Source organism: Trichomycterus rosablanca, chromosome 16 (genome assembly GCF_030014385.1).
Source record: "Trichomycterus rosablanca isolate fTriRos1 chromosome 16, fTriRos1.hap1, whole genome shotgun sequence".
Taxonomy (NCBI): domain Eukaryota; kingdom Metazoa; phylum Chordata; class Actinopteri; order Siluriformes; family Trichomycteridae; genus Trichomycterus; species Trichomycterus rosablanca.
In genome coordinates this window covers 27,099,215-27,119,704 of record NC_086003.1, presented here as the reverse complement: position 1 = coordinate 27,119,704, position 20,490 = coordinate 27,099,215, and the positions used below count along the sequence as shown (strand labels likewise).

Sequence of the window (20,490 nt, the reverse complement as noted above, 5' to 3'; positions counted from 1 at the left end):
TGTGTGTGTGTTTGTTATATCTAATATATAGTATGTTAAGCTGCAAAAATATGCTTTATCCTCTTCAATGCTTCGCAACTATATATATATATATATAGGCAACAAAAGCACATAACATGGTAAAATTATGCAAATGTATAATTTTAAAATTCCATTAAAACAAGTGGAATTCTTACAGACCAATTTGAAAGGTCTAAAATAAGCAAATCAAATTATTATCAAAGTACTCCACTTTTTTCTTTAAGAGCATTAACTCTTTTATTAATGGAATACATTTCATACATCTTTACTGTAGTAATCTGGGGTGATGGGATAGCAAACTTATTAAAAAGTCAAATCAATAACAATAAATAAACAATAAATAAATCAATAAATAACACTAGTACTCATCTTGTGATTTTGAGACTATTTTACCCTAGGAATTTAGAATAATAGGATTGCAAACCAACGTAAAGTAAAATGCAAATCAAATTATTATCAAATCGCCCCATCAGACTCTTAAAGAATACTTCTACTTCTACTTACTGACTTTATGAGTCTCAGACATTTATACTGTACATTTCACTTTACGTTGGTTTGCAATCCTATTATTCTAAATTCCTAAGGTAAAATAGTCTCAAATCACAAGATGAGTACTCGTGTTATTTATGATTGTGGGGTGGCATTTGATAAGATTTTGATTTGACTTTTTAATAAGTTTGCTATCCCATCACCCCAGCTGTAAAAAGATGCTTTATTCTCTTCAATGCTTCGCAACTGTATTACCGTAAAACGGGGTGTGGGCGCACAGTAAAACTTGTAGCGCAGACAATCCGTGCGTACGGTTTACTAAACTGAGGGTACGGTTTACTAATCCGTGCGTACAGTTTACTAAACCGAGGGTACGGTTTACTAATCCGTGCGTACGGTTTACTAAACCGAGGGTACGGTTTACTAATCCGTGCGTACGGTTTACTAAACTGAGGGTACGGTTTACTAATCCGTGCGTACGGATTTCGTCTTCACATATTTTTTTTCCTTAGTGACCCCTAAGGGGCTCCGTAATAGAGGGAAACAGCTCAGCACTTTTACTTAGTGATACTCTATAATGCCTAAAGTATTCACTCGTCTGCCTTCACACGCATATGAACTTAAGTGACGTCCCATTCTTAATCCATAGGGTTTAATATGATGTCGGCCCACCCTGTGCAGCTATAACAGCTTCAATTCTTCTAGGAAGGCTTACCACAAGGTTTAGGAGTGTGTTCATGGGAATTTTTGACCATTCTTCTTGAAGCGCATTTGTGAGGTCAGACACTGATGTTGGACGAGAAGGCCTGGCTCACAGTCTCCGCTCTAATTCATCCCAAAGGTGTTCTATCGGGTTGAGGTCAGGACTCTGTGCAGGCCAGTCAAGTTCTTCCACACCAAACTCATCCACGTCTTTATGGACCTTGTGCTTTGTGCACTGGTGCGCAGTCATGTTGGAACAGGAAGGGGTCATCCCCAAACTGTTCCCACAAAGTTGGGAGCACAGAAATGTCCAAAATCTCTTGGTGTGCTGAAGCATTAAGAGTTCCTTTCACTGGAACTAAGGGGCCGAGCCCAACTCCTGAAAAACACCCCCACACCATAATCCCCCCTCCACCACACTTTACACTCGGCACAATGCAGTCAGACAGGTACCGTTCTCCACCAAACCCAGACTCGTCCAGCATGATTCGTCACTACAGAGTCCAGTGGCGGCGTGCTTTACACAATTGCATCCGACGCTTTGCATTGCGCTCGGTGATGTAAGGCTAGGATGCAGCTGCTCGGCCATGGAAACCCATCCCATGAAGCTCTACACACTGTTCCTGAGCTCATATGAAGGCCACATGAAGTTTGGAGGTCTGGAGCGATCGACTCTGCAGAAAGTTGGTGACCTCTGTACACTATGTTCCTCAGCATCCGCTGACCCGCTCTGTCATTTTACATGGCCAAACACTTTGTGGCTGAGTTGCTGTCGTTCCCAATCGCTTCCACTTTATATAATACCACTAGCAGTTGACTGTGGAATATTTAGTAGCGAGGAAATTTCACAACTGGACTTGTTGCACAGGTGGCATCTTATCACGGTCCCACGCTGGAATTCATTGAGCTCCTGAGAGCGACCTGTTCTTTAACTAATGTTTGTAGGAGCAGTCTGCATGCCTAGGTGCTTGGTTTTATACACCTGTGGCCATGGAATTTAATGATTGGGTGGGTGAATGAATACTTTTGGCAATATAGTATATCTTGGTGAATAAAAAGGGGTCAGAAACATGATTAAAAGCATTAAAATGGCTGTTATTATTATTAAGTGAAGAGTATTAAGTGGGTACTGATTTAGCAGTTCAGTAAACTGGAGGCTAACAGATTAATTGTCTTCTGTCTGAGCTACATCAGCATTATTGTCTCGTCGTTCCACATTTTTGCTAAGTGAGTCTGAGTAAACGTGCTGTCTCTGTGTTCACGCTCCTCGGATGCATTAGCGCAGCTGAAATATGTCACGCTGCGCCCGAGAGACTGTTTACTCAGAGGCCTGCGTTAATAACCCGAAATATGTAGCCCTGGGACGCATGTTTGAAAGAGCTGAGAGCAGAAGATTAGTGTAGGGGTCGTCCGGCTCTTATCATCGAACAGGAAATTGTTGTGTATTCCACACAGGAAGTGATGTAGCTAAAGATGTTTACTAAACCTGACAGAGATAAGCTGTCGGGGTACAGAATTATACACAGTACACGGTGCTTTAAGATTTTCCCTGAAGTCACTGGTTCAGTTCAGGAATAGTGTTTAAATTTTGTCCCACTTGACTGCAGGGATTTACTTCCATTCAGGTAGAAAAGCATTATGCAGTAAGTGTGGCTCGCAGTCTGCATTCTAATTCATTCTAAAGCTGTCAGATGGATTTCACATTAGGACATTTGTGTTGTCTTAACAAACCATGTTTTTATTGAGATTTCTTAACAGGAAGGGCCTTCCCCAAGGTGTTGCTGACATTCTAGCAGCACATTGTTCTGAAATGTCACTGTATGCTAAAGAACAAAAACATCCATATATAACGTTATGTCTTCTCCACTTTTGGAATGAACTGACACCACCAAATTTGTCCCTGATTTACACTATTTGGCCAAAAATATGTGGACACCTGACTGTACGCTTGTTGGACTTTTCATTCCAAACCATCGACAATAATATGAGGTTGCACCTCACTGCAGTTATAACAGCCTCTATTCTCCTGGGAAGCCTTTACACAAGATTTTGGAGTGTGTCTGTGGGATGTTGTGCCCACTTAGTAAAAAGAACCTTTGTGAGGTCAAGCACTGATGTTGGATTTTGAGACACAATACTGCAAATCTATGTAAACTTTTGACTCTAACTGTAAATACTTGGTCAAAAACGCTGTAGAATTTTAATCTACTTGATTTTAAACATGATGCCACCACCAGCCTCAGTACTGGGAAGTGAAGAGTTTCACCTCGTGTAGTGACTCAGATGACTGAGTGACTGACTGACTCGTGTAAAATTTCAGGTTGCCACAAGATTTTGGAGTGTGCGCATGGGACTTTTGTTTAGTGAGAAGAACTTTTGTGAGGTCAGGGACTGATGTTGGACGACCTCAGTGTTCCCAAACGTGTTCAGGGCTCTGTGCAGGTTTTTATGGTCCTCAGTTTGTGCGTGGTGGTACAATCCTGCTGAACCGAGAAAAGGCCTTCCCCAAACTGTTCCCACAAAGTTGTATTTGCTAGAATTAATTTCATACACCTACTAACAGTGACTGTGGCTGAAACTCCTGAGCTCAGTTCTTATCTTTTGGCCATGGGGTGGATCATGTAATTACGTAAACATGCTTCCGGCGCCCAGGTGGCACAGCGGGATATTTCGCTAGCACACCAGCACCGAGATTCTGTCGGCTGGCCATCTAGCGGGCACAACTGACAGTGCCTGCAGCAGACACAAATTGACCATTGTGTCTGCTGGGTGGGGAAATGACCGGACTAAGTGGGTTCAAACGCTGTGTTGTGCAAGGACCCTGGTTAGCACGGGCATAAAGAAGGGGAGGGCACGCCTCGGAGGGCACGTGAGCAGCAATATACCCTCCTTGAATGCAATCAGGGATCCACAGCAGCGGAAGACAAATTGACTACATGCTAAATCAGGAGAAAATGCTTAAATAAATAGAAGAAAAACATTCTTCCACTGATCAAGAGTCCAACGTCTGTGTGCTTTAGCCCAGCGATCCCCAACCTTTTTTGCACCACGGACCGGTTTCATATAAGATATAATTTCTTGGACCGGCAAGGACGAGAGGATTTAATATAGGATTTAACTATAGAATGGAAAATCAGTGTAAATCCTTAAAGTTTTTTCGCTGCAATGAGATGCTGCTCCCACCTAGTGGTGATAAGAGGCAATAACACCCAAAGAGTTTTGGAAATTTAATTGCTCTTGTAGCGATCTCAAATTATTTATCCTTTCTGTGCGGCCCGGTAATAAATGACCCACGGACTGGTACCGGTCCAGAGCCCAGTGGTTGGGGAGCACTGATTGTGACCACTTCAGCTGACATTTGGCATCGTGCATGTTAGTCTTAGGGTTGTGTGTTAGTCTTCGGCTGCTCCAAAGTCTGCTTCTTTCTATATTTCAACAACTAGGTGAGTGTTAATATTAAGGACGAATGATTCTCATGTACTTTATCACGTGTTAATTCTGTTCTTCTGGCTTATAAAACTTTCGCTTCACAATAGCAGCACTTGATTCATAGATGTCTTTAAAATGTGGCACCTTATGAACTCAGAAAGCTTCTTTTTAAACCTGTATGCACTAGGCGTGGCTGAAATAGCCGAATCTATTCATTAGACGGGTGTCTACACATAATTCTGTTTTTTCTTACATGTGACTTTTGCAGAGGTGCCGAGTTGGTGGTGCAGCTACATTAATTAAAAAATACCTCAGGATTGTGTTAACCTCTTCTCTACCACATCTGTAGCGTCTGGGCCAGTAATTACGACTCGGTAATTACACGTACACTACAGATGTGGTGGATAAAGCTCAGGTAGAAAAATGACGACCTGATGCTTTAAATGTGCTGCTCGAATACCTGCAGTGTTTTGAAGTTATTTGAGATGAATTGCTTTAGCAGATGTATTTTTTGTCTGTTACAGTTCACAAGCTTCTTTTTATTCGGTGCGACATGTTTGGGTTCACTGTGCACTCCACGGATTTATGCTTCACGGTCCGGACATTTTCCACATCATGAACACGTGGGTTTTTTTTTCGGTCTGTGTAATTGTTTAACAATGCAGGACTGATCCTGAGTTCCCTCTGCTTACAGACGGTCTGCGGGTGGGCTCGAGGGTTATTTATCTCGTTTATTTCACTTTTAGTTCTTATAAAACATTAAAAACAAACTTCGTCAAATCTTTAGTTAAGTATTAAACTGTAACTTTAGTATTGGAGAGGGTGATATAACGAAAACTGTGATATTGGGTAACATTGGGATACTGGGTAATATTGTAGTCTAGCAGTTAGGGTACTGGACTAGTAATCAAACGGTTGCTGGTTTAAGCCCCACCACTGCCAGGTTTCCACTGTTGGGCCCTTGAGCAAGGCCCTTAAACCTTAATTGCTTAGACAATATACTGCCACAGTACTGTAAGTCACTTATAAGTTGCTTTAGATAAAAGCGTCCACATGTAAAAAATTTAAATGTTCACCTCACAGCAAGAAGGGTCTGGGTTTGATTCCTCGGCCAGGCAGCCAGGGTCCATTCTGTGTGGAGTTTGCATGGGTTTCCTCCAGGTGCTTCGGTTTCCCCCCACAAGGCATGCAGTCAGGCCAGTTGGAGCTACTAGCTACTAGAAATTACCCTAAGTGACACAAAACGTCCACAGCTCCTACCTGAGAAAGAGGATAGAACAGGAACAGCGCAGAACTGAAGACTCATTGATACAATATGACAGGCTGAAAAAATAGGGCAGATGGAGAACCCTCAAAACAAGCTGGGAACACCACACTAAGCTACAAGGATTTACAGGAGGGTCCACAGCTGGAACCATTACACACAATCCACTTCATCCAAAAAACATCTCACTATACCATACAGACAAAAGTATCGGGACACCCCGTCTAATTATTGAATCCAAATATAAAGGAAATTATACACTGACCAGGCATAACATTATGAGCAGCAAGTGAACATTTTATCCTCAAATTGATGTTTGACGAGGGCCAGATTGTTATGGCTAGACGACTGGGTCAGAGCATCTCCAAAACTGCAGCTCTTGTGGGGTGTTCCGGTCTGCAGTGGTCAGCATCTATCAAAAGTGGTCCAAGGAAGGAACAGTGGTGAACCGGCGACAGGGTCATGGGCGGCCAAGGCTCACTGATGCACTTTGGGATACTGTAGCTCAAACTGGTGAGGAAAGTAATGCTGGTTCTGATAGAAAGGTGTCAGAATACACAGAGCATCACAGTTTGTTGTGTATGGGGCAGCTAAAGGGGGACCAAGACAATATTAGGAAGGTGGTCATAATGTTATGCCTAGTCGGTGTATGCTTCCAGCATGACTTGACTGTTTCCTTGTGCACAAAGCAAAGTCTTTAAAGACATGAAGGGAAGCTCGGTTTAAAGACGTGTAGCTGAGCATCTACACAGACACAATTGGCTGTGTCTTGGTCGGGGTTAGCGCCCTGTACAGGGTATTCCTGCCTCGCCCAGTGTTCCCCTTTAAAACCGGATATGCTGTGACCCTGACCAGAATAAAGCTGTTAATGAAAATGAAATAAAATGTTAGTAAATAAAGTCTAAATGTTAATGTGTCTAAGTAGCTGAATTTGTCACATAAAACACATGGAGTGTGAAGCTGCTCGGTGAAGCTGCTCATCTGTACTGTTACCGACAATAAAGGAAGTGAAAAACAGACTCGGGCTCAATGGTTAAAGCAGCAGTAAGTAACCTTTAAGGATCTGAAGATTTGGTGAACTCTGTTTAGACATTTCATGTATTTTTAGTTTTGCTTTGAAGTCTTTTTTTATTAAATGTAGCTGCACAACCAACAAGGCACTTCTGAAAGAGTCAAATTATTTGTAGACACCTTTCTAATGCATAGATTCAATCAGAAGAATGAAGCCTCACTAAATTATTTAATTAGTATGAAAACGGTCAGATAAATACCTACAGTACATTTTGGAGCATGTGTTAACACTTCAGTACTATAGTAAAAACAATGAACTGATGTTCTTAACACACACAGTCTCATGTCTGTGATATTTTTATAACACAAATACAGAAGACTGAAGCAGGTAAGCTTACTTACCACAATGGTGACCTTATCAGATCATTAACAGGTACATTTTAGAGCTTTTTTATTATATTAAAGGAAACAAAATGGGATTAATGCCTCTGTGTGTGTTAAATAAAGATAAAAATGTAGTATCTGATGTCTACATGAATAAACATTTTCTTTCTCTTGTTATAGCTCAGTCATTGAAGGAATTCTCCCAGCTGTTAAACACAGTTGAAGAGGAAAGACGCAGACTTGTAAGTACATTTTTTGCATCTAATCATTATACTGATCATAACTGGGGAGATGATTCAGGTCTTATTATAAGGGACATTATAAGGGATATTAGGGACAGAGGTAGCCTAGTAGGTAGAGCTTTGGGTTATCAACCGGAAGATTGGCGGTTCAAATCCAGGCTCTGCTATGCAGCCACTGTTGGGTCCTTGAGCAAGACCCTTAACCCTGTCTGCTACAGGGGCGCCGTACGATGGCTGACCCTGCGCTCTGACCCCAGCTTCCAAACAAGCTGGGATATGCGAAGAAAGAATTTCATTGTAATGTAATGTACGTCTGTATATGTATATATGACAAATAAAGGATATTCTAATCTTCTAATAAATCGTAGCTTGTAATTCAGACCTTTGACCCCTTGAAATTCCTCTTAAGGTTGTAACATTTTCTGACTGAACTTGCAGAAGCAAATTAAAACCATGTAGAAATATAATACAGTAGAAATTGTTTAAAGTATTATTGAAAGCTTTAAAATATGTTTAAACCCCATTTCTGAAGAAGAAACAAGATCAAAGAAAAGATTCCCAGTGTTTTAATGACCATCTTAATTACATTTTGTTAATATAAACAAATTTTGAATACAATGCCTATGACACAAAAGTTGGGACAGAGGCGTGTTTACCCTTGTGCTATCACCTGCCCTAGTAATGACACTTTTTAGTGGTTTGGAAACTGAGGACACTGTTGCTGTTTCATGCGAGACTTTAGCTGCTTAACAGTCCGTGATCGACGTCTGATTCTCCTCTCAATGATGCACTACACATTATTAATAGGAGACAGATCTGGACTACAGGCAGGCCATTCAAGCACATGCACTGCTAAAATAACTATGGACTTTCCAATAAATGTTTCAGTAATTACTGCACCTTCATACATGTGAATGTCACCCACGTCGTGAACAATGATAAACCACGATACCTTGACGGATGTCGGCATTTGCACTTTTCGTTTATAACAATCACAGAGAATTTGACACCAAAACGTGGACTTGTCTGATAACAGTACACAGTCTTATGGTTTTTGCATTGATTTATGACTTTCCAACAGTTTTCCAAATGACTCTTGTACCCATGTGGCTGTATTTTTCACAGTGGCATGACGACAGTGAGATTTCTCCGGATTCCCTGAATCTTTTCATGATATTATGTACGGTAGATAGTGAAAGCTGACTAAGCTCTCTGTGCATTCTCTCACGAAACTTTGCACAAAATGGAGAGCCACAAGCCATATTTGCTTGCAAAACTGAGCCTTTTACAGTGAAAAAAGTATTTAGTCAGCCACTGATTGTGCAAGTTCTCCTACTTAGAAAGATGAGAGAGGTCTGTAATTTTCATCATAGGTACACTTCAACTATGAGAGACAAAATGAGAAAAAAAAATCCAGGAAATCACATTGTAGGATTTTTAAAGAATTTATTTGTAAATTATGGTGGAAAATAAGTATTTGGTCAATAACAAACAAGCAAGATTTCTGGCTCTCACAGACCTGTAACTTCTTCTTTAAGAAGCTCTTCTGTCCTCCACTCGTTACCTGTATTAATGGCACCTGTTTGACCTCGTTATCTGTATAAAAGACACCTGTCCACAGCCTCAAACAGTCAGACTCCAAACTCAACCATGGCCAAGACCAAAGAGCTGTCGAAGGACACCAGGAAGAAAATTGTAGACCTGCACCAGGCTGGGAAGAGTGAATCTACAATAGGCAAGCAGGTTGGTGTGAATAGATCAACTGTGGGAGCAATTGTAAGAAAATGGAAGACATACAAGACCATTGATAATCTCCCTTGATCCCGTGGGGTCAAAATGATCATGAGAACGGTGAGCAAAAGTCCCAGAACTACACGGAGGGACCTGATGAATGACCTGCAGTGAGCTGGGACCAAAGTAACAAAGGCTACCATCAGTAACACACTACGCAGAGAGGGACTCAAATCCTGCAGTGCCAGGCGTGTCCCCCTGCTTAAGCCAGTGCATGTCCAGGCCCGTCTGAAGTTTGCCAGAGAGCATATGGATGATCCAGAAGAGGATTGGGAGAATATCATGTGGTCAGATGAAACCAAAATGGAACTTTTTGGTAAAAACTCAACTCGTCGTGTTTGGAGGAAGAAGAATGCTGAGTTACATCCCAAGAACACCATACCTACTGTGAAGCATGGGGGTGGAAACATCATGCTTTGGGGCTGTTTTTCTGCAAAGGGGACAGGACGACTGATCCGTGTTAAGGGAAGAATGAACGGGGCCATGTATCGTGAGATTTTAAACCAAAACCTCCTTCCATCAGTGAGAGCATTGAAGATGGAACGTGACTGGGTCTTCCAGCATGACAATAATCCCAAACACACCGCTCGGGCAACGAAGGAGTGGCTCCGTAAAAAGCATTTCAAGGTCCTGGAGTGGCCTAGCCAGTCTCCAGACCTCAACCCCATAGAAAATTTGTGGAGGGAGTTGAAAGTCCGTGTTGCCCAGCGACAGCCCCAAAACATCACTGCTCTAAAGGAGATCTGCATGGAGGAATGGGCCAAAATACCAGCAACAGTGTGTGCAAACCTGGTGAAGACTTACAGGAAACGTTTGACCTCTGTCATTGCCAACAAAGGTTATGTTACAAAGTATTGAGTTGAACGTTTTTGACCAAATACTTATTTTCCACCATAATTTACAAATAAATTCTTTAAAAATCCTACAATGTGATTTCCTGGATTTTTTTTCTCATTTTTTCTCTCATAGTTGAAGTGTACCTATGATGAAAATTACAGACCTCTCTCATCTTTCTAAGTAGGAGAACCTGCACAATCAGTGGCTGACTAAATACTTTTTGGCCCCACTGTATATGTCCTTAATTTTATGCATTTACCTTTCTGGCTTGGCCTCTTAATTCTTTCCTAGTGATTATTATTGACTACAGCTGGTAATTTCCATGTGTCTCCCTAACTATGGCTAGTTTGACTGCACCCGTTAAAAACAGATGGAAAAGTGGTCTTACTGCCAATCTCAGGAATAAAACATAAACTTAAAATGTGTCTGAATTGTGACAGGTCCACCATTAAAGACAAGCTGCTTGTCAGAAAGCTTTCACTGTCATGATTTTAAACTATGCTGCTCTAAAAGTCAACCTTAAGTTTGATGATCATGTTGAGTCAGGAACAGAAGCAGGGACGTCTTTCCTGCAAGGCAGCCTCTAAGCCCATGATGATTGAAAGCTTGCTGGGAGATCAGACCCCTGTACTGGCTTTTAATTAACTGGGTTGTGTTCTACAATACAAATAAAATAAAAAGCCTGGAAAAGCCGGCGGATTCTTAACCTGTCGGTCACAACTGCGCATGAGATGACCTGAAATTCAGATGAAACCTGCAGAAATTTCTTTACATTTACATTTTCGGCATTTAGCAGAGGCTGTTATCCAGAGCGACTTACAGAGGAGCTTCCACAGTAAACCTTTCCTTACTCTAGTTTAAGTAAATAACAGTCCAAGAACACAAATCTGCTAAAACCCTGTTAGAAATTTTTTTTTTATAAATAAGAGCATTATTAAGTTCATGGTTGCGTGGTCCAGAGCGGGGTGTGATGATTTTCTTTTCTTTGCTTTTTAACAGCAATGTAGGGCTGCACCTAACAATTATTTTCTTATCGATTAATCTAATAACTAATTTATTTATTTTTCTAAAAGGGTTATGTGGTTATGTGTGCACTCAAATAAAATAATTTGCCAATATACCAATGTTTCAATATTTTCTCTAATCCTCTCTTAACACAATATGCACTTCAGGGCATTATTCTGCAAAATTCTTTGTTGTAATGTCAAACATAAAATCTATAAAACGAAAGCAAAAGCTTGTAAAATTCAAGTAAAGGAATATAGTGCAATACATATACATACATAGTTTACGTAAATACGTAAATACATAGTTTAAGTAATACTCTATTTTATCTTAACAATCAACTGGAGGATGCTCAGTAGCCATCTGGGTGAGCATGGACTTGGGTTTCTTTTGTGGAAAAAGTCCTCCACACTTCTTTGCTTGACCCTTAAATAAACATAAAGCAGATCAGAATTACAATGATAGGGGCATCATCACTACTGTGTGGTCAGATGTCTTATCAGAAAAACACTAGACCTCAAATTCAAATTGCTGTGACAGTTTTATTTTATCACTATGTAACAGCAACTAACTTTTCTCTTCCTCCAATGCGCCATTAAATTAAACAGAAAAAAATATAAAGCGGCCGAATAACAATATTATATAATGCCTGGTGATACATTACATTACCGCAACAACAACGGCGCAGAAATGTATTTGTTAAATGCACTACAATGAGGCGATGAAAACAGTTAAAAACTTTAACTTACAAACTTTATAGTTACTACTACTAACATTAGCACCTTAGCTACATGTGTTAATAACCTCTAAGAAGTACGTACTTATGGTCGTGTTTTGCTGCCACTCCGAGATGCTTGCACTTCATGTGCTCGTCGTACAGCTGTGATAAACCATCTGCAATTTCCTTCGGGATCAATAAAGTGTTATCTTATCTTATCTTATCTTATCTTCACTAAACAAAGTTTACAGAGCACCACACTGTTGGGTCTCTGTCAAAACCACTCCTAAACCTTAGGTGCTATTGTGATAGTTTTTTAGCCACAGCTTGCTCCTCAGAAAAATCCATGTTTTTAGTGGGCGTGGCCATCTTTGCGATGCGTTGATGCACGTTTTCCAAATCGACGGATTTTTATAATCGATTATGTTGAGTACGTTGACGCATCGCCCCTTCAACAGTAATACATCGGAAAAAAACCCCACAAGGTCTGGGGTGAGGTTTGTACTGGGAAGCTGAAAATCTTAACCTTTGAAATGGAGTCGGTACTTGGGCTTGCTTCCTCCCCCCTATAAATGATGATGTAATTAAAGCTTTATAAATACCGAGCATAATTTAACTGTGACTATTAGGCCGTATGGAAAACTGTGAACTACCGGAATGAGTGCAGGAGATGGGGAGTTATGGGAAACACGCTTTGCTCAAACAGATGCTTGCGTAAGGTCACGACTCTTTTCTGGAAGGAGATGAAGTGGCACGTATCAGGCTGCCATGCTGGAATTTTTCTAGTTTATGAAAACATTACAATATTTATAGCCGCTACATTAAACAGTAGCGGGATGAGTAAGAATGAGTGATGTGAGATCTGTTGAAATGAGGGACATTCCCGTTTACCTTCACTGTTTCTATATTCAGCGTGCTGATAATGATCACCACTAAGATTCATTCATTCATGCTGTCAGGTGAATGTTTACAGTGATGATTCAGAATGAGCTCAGGTTACCTCACACTCAGCACTGACGTCAGCAGCTTCTGTTTTCTCCCGAGTGTCTGACAGATTAAAGTCTTTTGCTTAAAGGAGTTTTCATCAGCCCACATGGAGCCGCTCAGCTCATGGTGTTGCTTATTTATTTAGACCTGAAGCTATAAAACTAATGTCTCTTTCGAAAAAGGATGTCAACCATTAACAGGTTAACTGATAACCCACAAAGAAGTCATTGTTCGATTAATGCTGTGGGTTAAAAATTCATTAGTTAATTTACAACTTCTGCCGCTTGGTTCCACTTGAGTTCCAATTGACTTGTTGTTCAGGGAGGGTGCCGGACAGGAATTCTCATAACTGATGCAATTAAGACCTCTGCTGGCTGATTGATGGCGCCTGCACATAGATGGGGGATAATGTGACCAGAGTGTGTCTCTCCATGCGCAAAGCTGATCCACATAAGAAATCGCCTCGTGCAGGTAAAAAGAAGCAGTCGGCTACTGCACGTGTGTGTTAGTCCTGGCTCTCCTCAGTCAGAGTGGAGGTCAACATCTGGAAGTGTAATGCAATCAGGTAATTGGACTAGATTGGGAGGAAAATTGGGGGGAAAAGGCAAACAAATCTGTGTGATTATTATTATTTGCTATCAGATTTTTACTTTAACCTGGGGCTATCAACCGGAAGATTGGCGGTTCAAATCCAGGCTCTGCTATGCAGCCACTGTTTGGTCCTTGAGCAAGGCCCTTAACCCTGTCTGCTCCAGGGGCGCCGTACGATGGCTGACCCTGCGCTCTGACCACAGATTCCAAACAAGCTGGGATATGCGAAGAAAGAATTTCTTTGTACTGTACACCTGTATATGTATATATGACAAATAAAGTATATCTATCGATCGATCGATCAATCCGCTATCGCCACCCCTAAATACGGGAGCAGCCGAAAGAACAAATATATTGTATTTCCTTTCAGTTGATGCATATACAGCTAAATAAAATGTCAGTATTATTTAATGTCTGTACTTTCAGCTGTATTGGAAATGAAAGCACATATGATTTATAATTTGGCCTTGGTGTTTGACTTCATGGAGCAGTGAAACACGCTGTACAGTAAGTTTCTGGAATTAATTCAATTGTTTAGTTTATTTAGCATTCATGATCCCTTACGCAATGGCTTACAGTGTACGCTGCTTCACTTCAGTGCTTTGCTGCATACTGGAATGAGTTTGGGGTCAGTGGGGTTGTGTGAGAAGCCTCAGGGGGAGAATTACCCAGCAACCCCTCTCCAGCCCCACGATTTCCTGCAGACCACGGCTCTGCTAAGCTCCATTCTCCCAGGCTGCTGTGCCAGGCCTCTCAGGATGACAAATACCTCCGTAAAAAAGAGTCTCAGACAGTCCTTTCATTCATATGTACAATAACAAGAGTAGAAAGTGAATGACTGTACGTGGACGTTCTGGCCTCCCTCTGGGATGCTGCTGGAAAATCCTTATCATTGTTGGGGCATAAAATTCTCTAGACTGTTTTAACTTAAATCATTATTCACTGCTCATTCTGCAAAGTATGCCAATGCTAGTTGTACATTCCTACATGTAAACTCCCCCATATCCGGCACACGTACTGTACGGCAGGGCGAGCAGCCAGACATATGTGTTTAAATTGGGAGTCATTTTCCCACATGATGGATCAGGCTGATGTAAGAAGGAAGAACCATGGGAACTTGTGTTACGAGCGGAATGCTCGAGCCAACAGTACAGCAGACTGGCCTTTGAAATCAGGAAATCCTAAATGTACTGAAAGGCCACTCAGCGTAATGAGTCAAGGACTAACTGTCGACTTTGATGTCAGTGTTCAGTCTCTATGTTCCTGGGTTCTGTATGCACTGATCAGCCATAACATTAAAACCACCTCCTTGTTTCTACACTCACTGTCCATTTTATCAGCTCCACCTACCATATAGAAGCACTTTGTAGTTCTACAATTACTGACTGTAGTGCATCTATTTCTCTGCATGCTTTTTTACCGGTTTTACCTGGCCTCAGTGCAGGAATACCCTGGACATGGTGCCAATCCATCGCAGGACTTCAGCCTTCTTTCCGCCAGACATTGCCAATCATGTCTGTGTAGATACCCGACCGCCTCCTCTGAGATTTGAACCCGGATTTTAGTGGTGATGGGCAAGCGTAATAGAGGTCACCCGAGTGCCTCTAATCAACTTTTAGAATGGCTCATTTCCAATTTGATGCCTGAAACACATTTTAAAAAATTGGGACTGGTGATGCTGTCAGTATTAATGGGTTATATTGATGGAAAAGGGGAGTTGTAGGGCAGTTGTAGCCTAGTGGTTAAGGTACTGGAGTAGTAATCAAAAGGTGGCTGGTTCAAGCCCCACCACTGCCAGAGCAAGGCCCTTAACCCTCAATTGCTTAGACAGTATACTGTAGTAGTAGTAGTAGTAGTACTGTAGAAATATTGTAGTACTGGATAAAAACCATCTGCTAAATGCCTCAAATGTCAATTACAAAACTCAATAAACGTCTGTTACTTTTGTCTACATTAACTAGAGTAAGGTAAAGTTTACTATGGAAGCACTTCTGTAAGTCGCTCTGGATAAGCGTCTGCTAAATGCCAAAAATGTAACTGTAAATGAAAAGTACTTTGACCACTAAAGCAACACAAAGTTATGAATTCAAAAAATGGCATGTTATGCTGAGAGAAAATTTGTCTTCGTTGATTGATGTAATTCTACACCCACCAAATCTGTGTTAGAAACTTCCGGAACCTTCATTACAGTGTTCACAGTCAAGTAAGCTTTACATTGCCATGGGCATTGAGACTGCCATGCAAGAAAAACAGCGTGATGCTACAAAATTGGCACCTTAAAACTCGTCTGACTCCTGATCACATAAATAAATATCACATTGACATTTTCATCCAAAGCGACTTACAATTGTGATCGTGTTCATCCGAGCAACTAAAGGTTAACAGCCTGGCAACTTGGCAGTGGTGCAGCTTGAACCAGTGACCTTCTGATGACCGGTCCAGTTGCTCAACCACTGAGCTGCCATTGCTCTCAGGAGCAGAATAATCAGGAGCAGTGGCTTTCTATGTCAAGTCAAGTCCATTTTATTTGTATAGTGCTTTTTACAACAGACATTGTCTCAAAGCAACTTTACAGAATCCAGGACCAACAGTCCAAAAACCCCTGTTGAGCAAGCCGAGGGCGACTGTGGCAAGGAAAAACTCCCTTAAAAATACAGGAAAAAACCTTGAGAGGAACCAGACTCAGCAGGGACCCCCATCCTTCTTGGGTGGCCTGGTTTGCTCGGCTGGGCAAAGACGTTCGTGTTTCAGTCATTCAGTCAAAGAAAAAGAACAGCTACAGAAGTCGCTTAAAGTTTGTTTTTTGGAAGCATAAACTTCTGACTTTAGTTCACTTTTTTGGTGACAGTGGAGGCTCAGTGGTTAGGGTACTGGACTAGTAATCAGAAGATTGCTGACACTGTTGGGCCTCTGAGCAAGGCCCTTAATCGTCAATTGCTCTAATTGTTGTTGGTCACAATTGTAGGTCACTTTGGATTAGGGTGGCCACATTCATAGTCACAAAAATGAGGACATTACACCCCCAAAAGGAGGACGTCATACCAGGAACAGGGGGACAGGATACTGCAACACACAAAATGAAACCATAACCCATATAACAGAGTTTTTGACCAGTTTAAGCAAGAATTCTATTAAGGCGAAATTCAACCACCCAATCACAGACTAGCATTTAGAGGGCGGACCTTCTGCGATTGGCCAGTAGTGGGCGAGCCACGATAGGTAGCACTATAAGCAATCAAATGAGACTGTTAAACCAATGAAATACAAAGCATTTGTTTTGACACGCACCTAAGCCAATGACAGATAATATTGATAAAAAATGTAACCAGTTCACTCCAAAAGGAGGATTTTTAAGTGTCCGTCCTAGCGCTGCATGGGCGGAGGACTGTCAGCTGAAAAACCGGACTGTCCGACCTAAAGCCGGACGGCTGGCCACCCTACTTTGAATAAAAGCATCTGCTAAATGTCGTACCTGTGAATGTTTAAGTTTAGAAGCACATCAGTATTTTACACAGAAGTTCTGCTCTTTTATGAATCTTGATGATATAAATGTTTTCTTTATGACCGTGTTACACTGCAGAAGCTTGAGAACTCAAAAAAAGTCGAGTTATTTCTCTGTATACTGTGTGTGATCATATCTTCCTTACATCTGGAGCTGCCTTGGTCCAACTTCATTATAAATTCAGGTTCGGTCCAGCTAGAGATGGACTGTCAGTTGGCAGGGGGAGGGCTCAGCACGGGCGAGCATGTGGAACCTATTTTGGGTAATTCTCTAGAGAGACTGGAAGCCCTTCTCTCTGTTCCTGGGAAAGTATATAAAAGCAACTTGAGTATGTAATTGTGTGCGTTTTCAATCGGGACTACAAAATAAAAGTGTTACTAATTATAGCAGCATTAGAATACAGTACACAGCGACGGACATGCTGGATAGATTTGGTGTTGTAATTCTTGGCACGGTCGGTTTATAACGCGTTAGCCGTGGACTCGCTCACAGTCACTGCGTTTTTTTTATGTTGCGAAATTGACTTACTCATGTTACTTATAATAAAGTTCACATTGTAAATCTCTCCCAACATCTCTCACATGTACATGTACACCGATCAGCCATAACATTAAAACCACCTCCTTCTTTCTACACTCACTGTCCATTTTATCAGCTCCACTTACCATATAGTAGCACTTTGTAGTCCTACAATTACTGACTGTAGTCCATCTGTTTCTGTGCATGCTTTCGTCAATGGTCAGGACCACCACAGAGCAGGTATTATTTAGGTGGTGGATCATTCTCAGCACTGCAGTGACACTGACATGGTGGTGGTGTGTTAGTGTGTGTTGTGCTGGTATGAGTGGATCAGACACAGCAGACCAGCACAACACACACTAACACACCACCACCATGTCAGTGTCACTGCAGTGCTGAGAATGATCCACCACCCAAATAATACCTGCTCTGTGGTGGTCCTGTGGGAGTCCTGACCATTGAAGAACAGCATGAAAACAGGCTAAAAAGGTATGTAGAGAAACAGATGGACTACTGTCAGTAATTGTAGAACTACAAAGTGCTTCTATATGGTAAGTGGAGCTGATAAAATGGACAGTGAGTAGAAACAAGGAGGTGGTTTTAATGTTATGACTGATCGGTGTATTTGATTTAATGAATGAATAAATAATACTCGTGTGGAGCAATGTAAGATTACTCAGTTGTAGCCTAGAGGTTAAGGTATTGGACTAGTAATCGAAAGGTTGCTGGTTCAAGCCCCATCACTGCCAGGTTGCTGCTGTTGGGTCCTTGAGCAAGGCCCATAACCCTTAATTGTTTAGACTGTGTACTGTTACAGTACTGTAAGCTAAATGCTGAAAATGTGAATGCTGAAATTACTCTACACCGTCCTGCAAGGTCAAACAGTGCAGAATGTTTCCTCAAGTTTTCCAGCTACAGTCGAAACTCTAAGAGTTACAAATTATCTTTTCATCCAAATTCAGGGACAATTTCAGTGAAGAATTACAGAAAAATTTACTTTTCCCTTGAATAATGTTATGGTTAAACATTCCAATGTGCTGCTTGCTCTAGATACAGAACGCTGACGACGTCTTGATCACGCCGCTGGAGAAGTTTCGCAAGGAGCAAATCGGTGCTGCCAAAGTAAGTTCTGAAACCTCACATGATGGGTTTATTTGTTCTAGGTTTCAGCAGAGAGTCGTTTGTGATCTTCCTGTGACATGATCCAGTACGTGATTTGACCTGGTCCATGCTGAGGGTCTACAGGAAGGAGGAAAATTACAAACACCTGTTGAGGCCAAATTCTGAGTGTTTAACCATGGGTGAGGACTGTGGGCACAGATAGCCTGCTTGAGGAGGGGCGAGAGATTAGCTAAAGATATGCAGTATGCCAAAAACGTCATACTGCAAATAATTTAACTTTATTCAATGGGTTACAGGTGGCAGGAAACTTAATAAAAAAAAAAAAAACATTTAGCTGATGTTCAGCATGTTAAAGTAAAATTTTAAAATGATTTTTTTTATTTATTGAAGGGAAAATTGGTAGTTTGTTCCAAAACTGTTTAATTAAACCAGACACACCCTTACTTGATTAATGCAACTATGTTAAATCTAAACATGACATAAATATGGTCGATCTAGAAATGTAAAGTAGCTAAAAGAAACAGCAGCTAGGCCGCAATCAAATGTATGAATAAGAAAGGGTTAATTAATATGAGGGTTCTTCCGAGGGTCAACTTCCAATGCGTCTCCCAGCGTCGTACTTTTTAATGCCATGACGCACCGCTGCTTCCACATCATCATCACGTGAAAATCTTCTTCCCCTTAAAGCTTCTTTGAGCGTCCAAAAAGGTGGAAATCAGATGGAGCTAAATCCAGACTATGAGCGTCTCTCAGTCTCTTAGACACGGCCGATTACTCCCCCTCCCACCCTCACCTCTTATAACCAAAATATAAAAGTGCGGAAACTTTTTGAAGATCCCTCGTATTTAGCATGGAAAGCCATTTCTAAAGCTTTGGGACACCTCTGTGAGACTCCACGTCTGACAGGTGAAAAGAAGCAGCTGGTGACTCCACACATGTTAGAAAAGGCGTGTGATAGTCTGCAGCTCTCCTTGTTTAGGGCGGTTGTGCAAGCGGAAGGAGTTACAGTTGGGGAATCGAAAATGATGGCAAGAAGGCAAAAAAGAATAATAAATAAAAAATACAGATGTTACAGGTTTAAAAGGCAATTATTTTCCGCACAGGTGATATAGGTGTTGCATAACGTTTTTCCTTCAATAAATGAAAAGATGATTTTATGGTGGCACAGCGGGATAATCCTCTAGCACACCAGTGCCGAGATTCTGAACTCATCGGTTCGAAACTCGCCGTTGCCACCAGTAGGCTGGGCGCCATCTAGCGGTGCCTGCAGCAGACACGGTTCTGCTAAGGCTGGATGACCGGACTATGTGGGTGGGGTCTTCAAACGCTGTGTAGGGACCCTGATTGACAGATAGAGAGGCGCCTGTGCAGAGTGCATGGGTGAAAAGGGTTCCGCTAAGGGCTGTATGTGGGTCGGAGGAGGCGTGAGCAGCAATATACACACCCCAAACTAATCCATGCTCACCCAGCAGCAGAAGACAGATTGACTACACTAAATTGGGAGAAAATGCATAAATAATATATATATATATTTAAAAAAAGATGATTTTGTTGATTATTTTGTTTGTGTTTACGTATGCGTTCTTTTTGATATTACGTTTTGTATGGTTCTCTGGAACACACACATTTAGTGTGACAAATATACAAAAACAGAGGACGTCAGGAGGGGTAAATATTCTTCTCGGAAGAACAGTGTTCCCTCCCCCTAGTACAGTTCTACAGACTGAAGAACTCCAAAGTGCATTGCACTGTTTCAGAATGAAAAAGTTACTTCAGGTTAATAAATGATTCAGGAGTGTTCGGAGCACAAAAGTCTAACATGGAGCTCAGGGATTCCAGGAGCAAGTGAATCATGGGTAAATGTAGAGATTAAGAC

The 20,490-nt window shown here is 41.4% G+C and overlaps 1 protein-coding gene across 2 annotated transcripts in view; it reads left to right on the top strand.

The window, feature by feature from the left end:
• Window positions 1-20,490, top strand: part of arhgap42a (Rho GTPase activating protein 42a) — a 54,561-nt gene that overhangs the window by 7,258 nt on the left and 26,813 nt on the right. For both annotated transcript variants that reach the window (XM_063011175.1, XM_063011174.1), the window contains exons 3-4: window positions 7,481-7,542; window positions 18,543-18,614. In XM_063011175.1, the coding sequence (XP_062867245.1) occupies window positions 7,481-7,542; window positions 18,543-18,614 (134 nt within the window). The remainder of the gene's footprint in view (window positions 1-7,480; window positions 7,543-18,542; window positions 18,615-20,490) is intronic.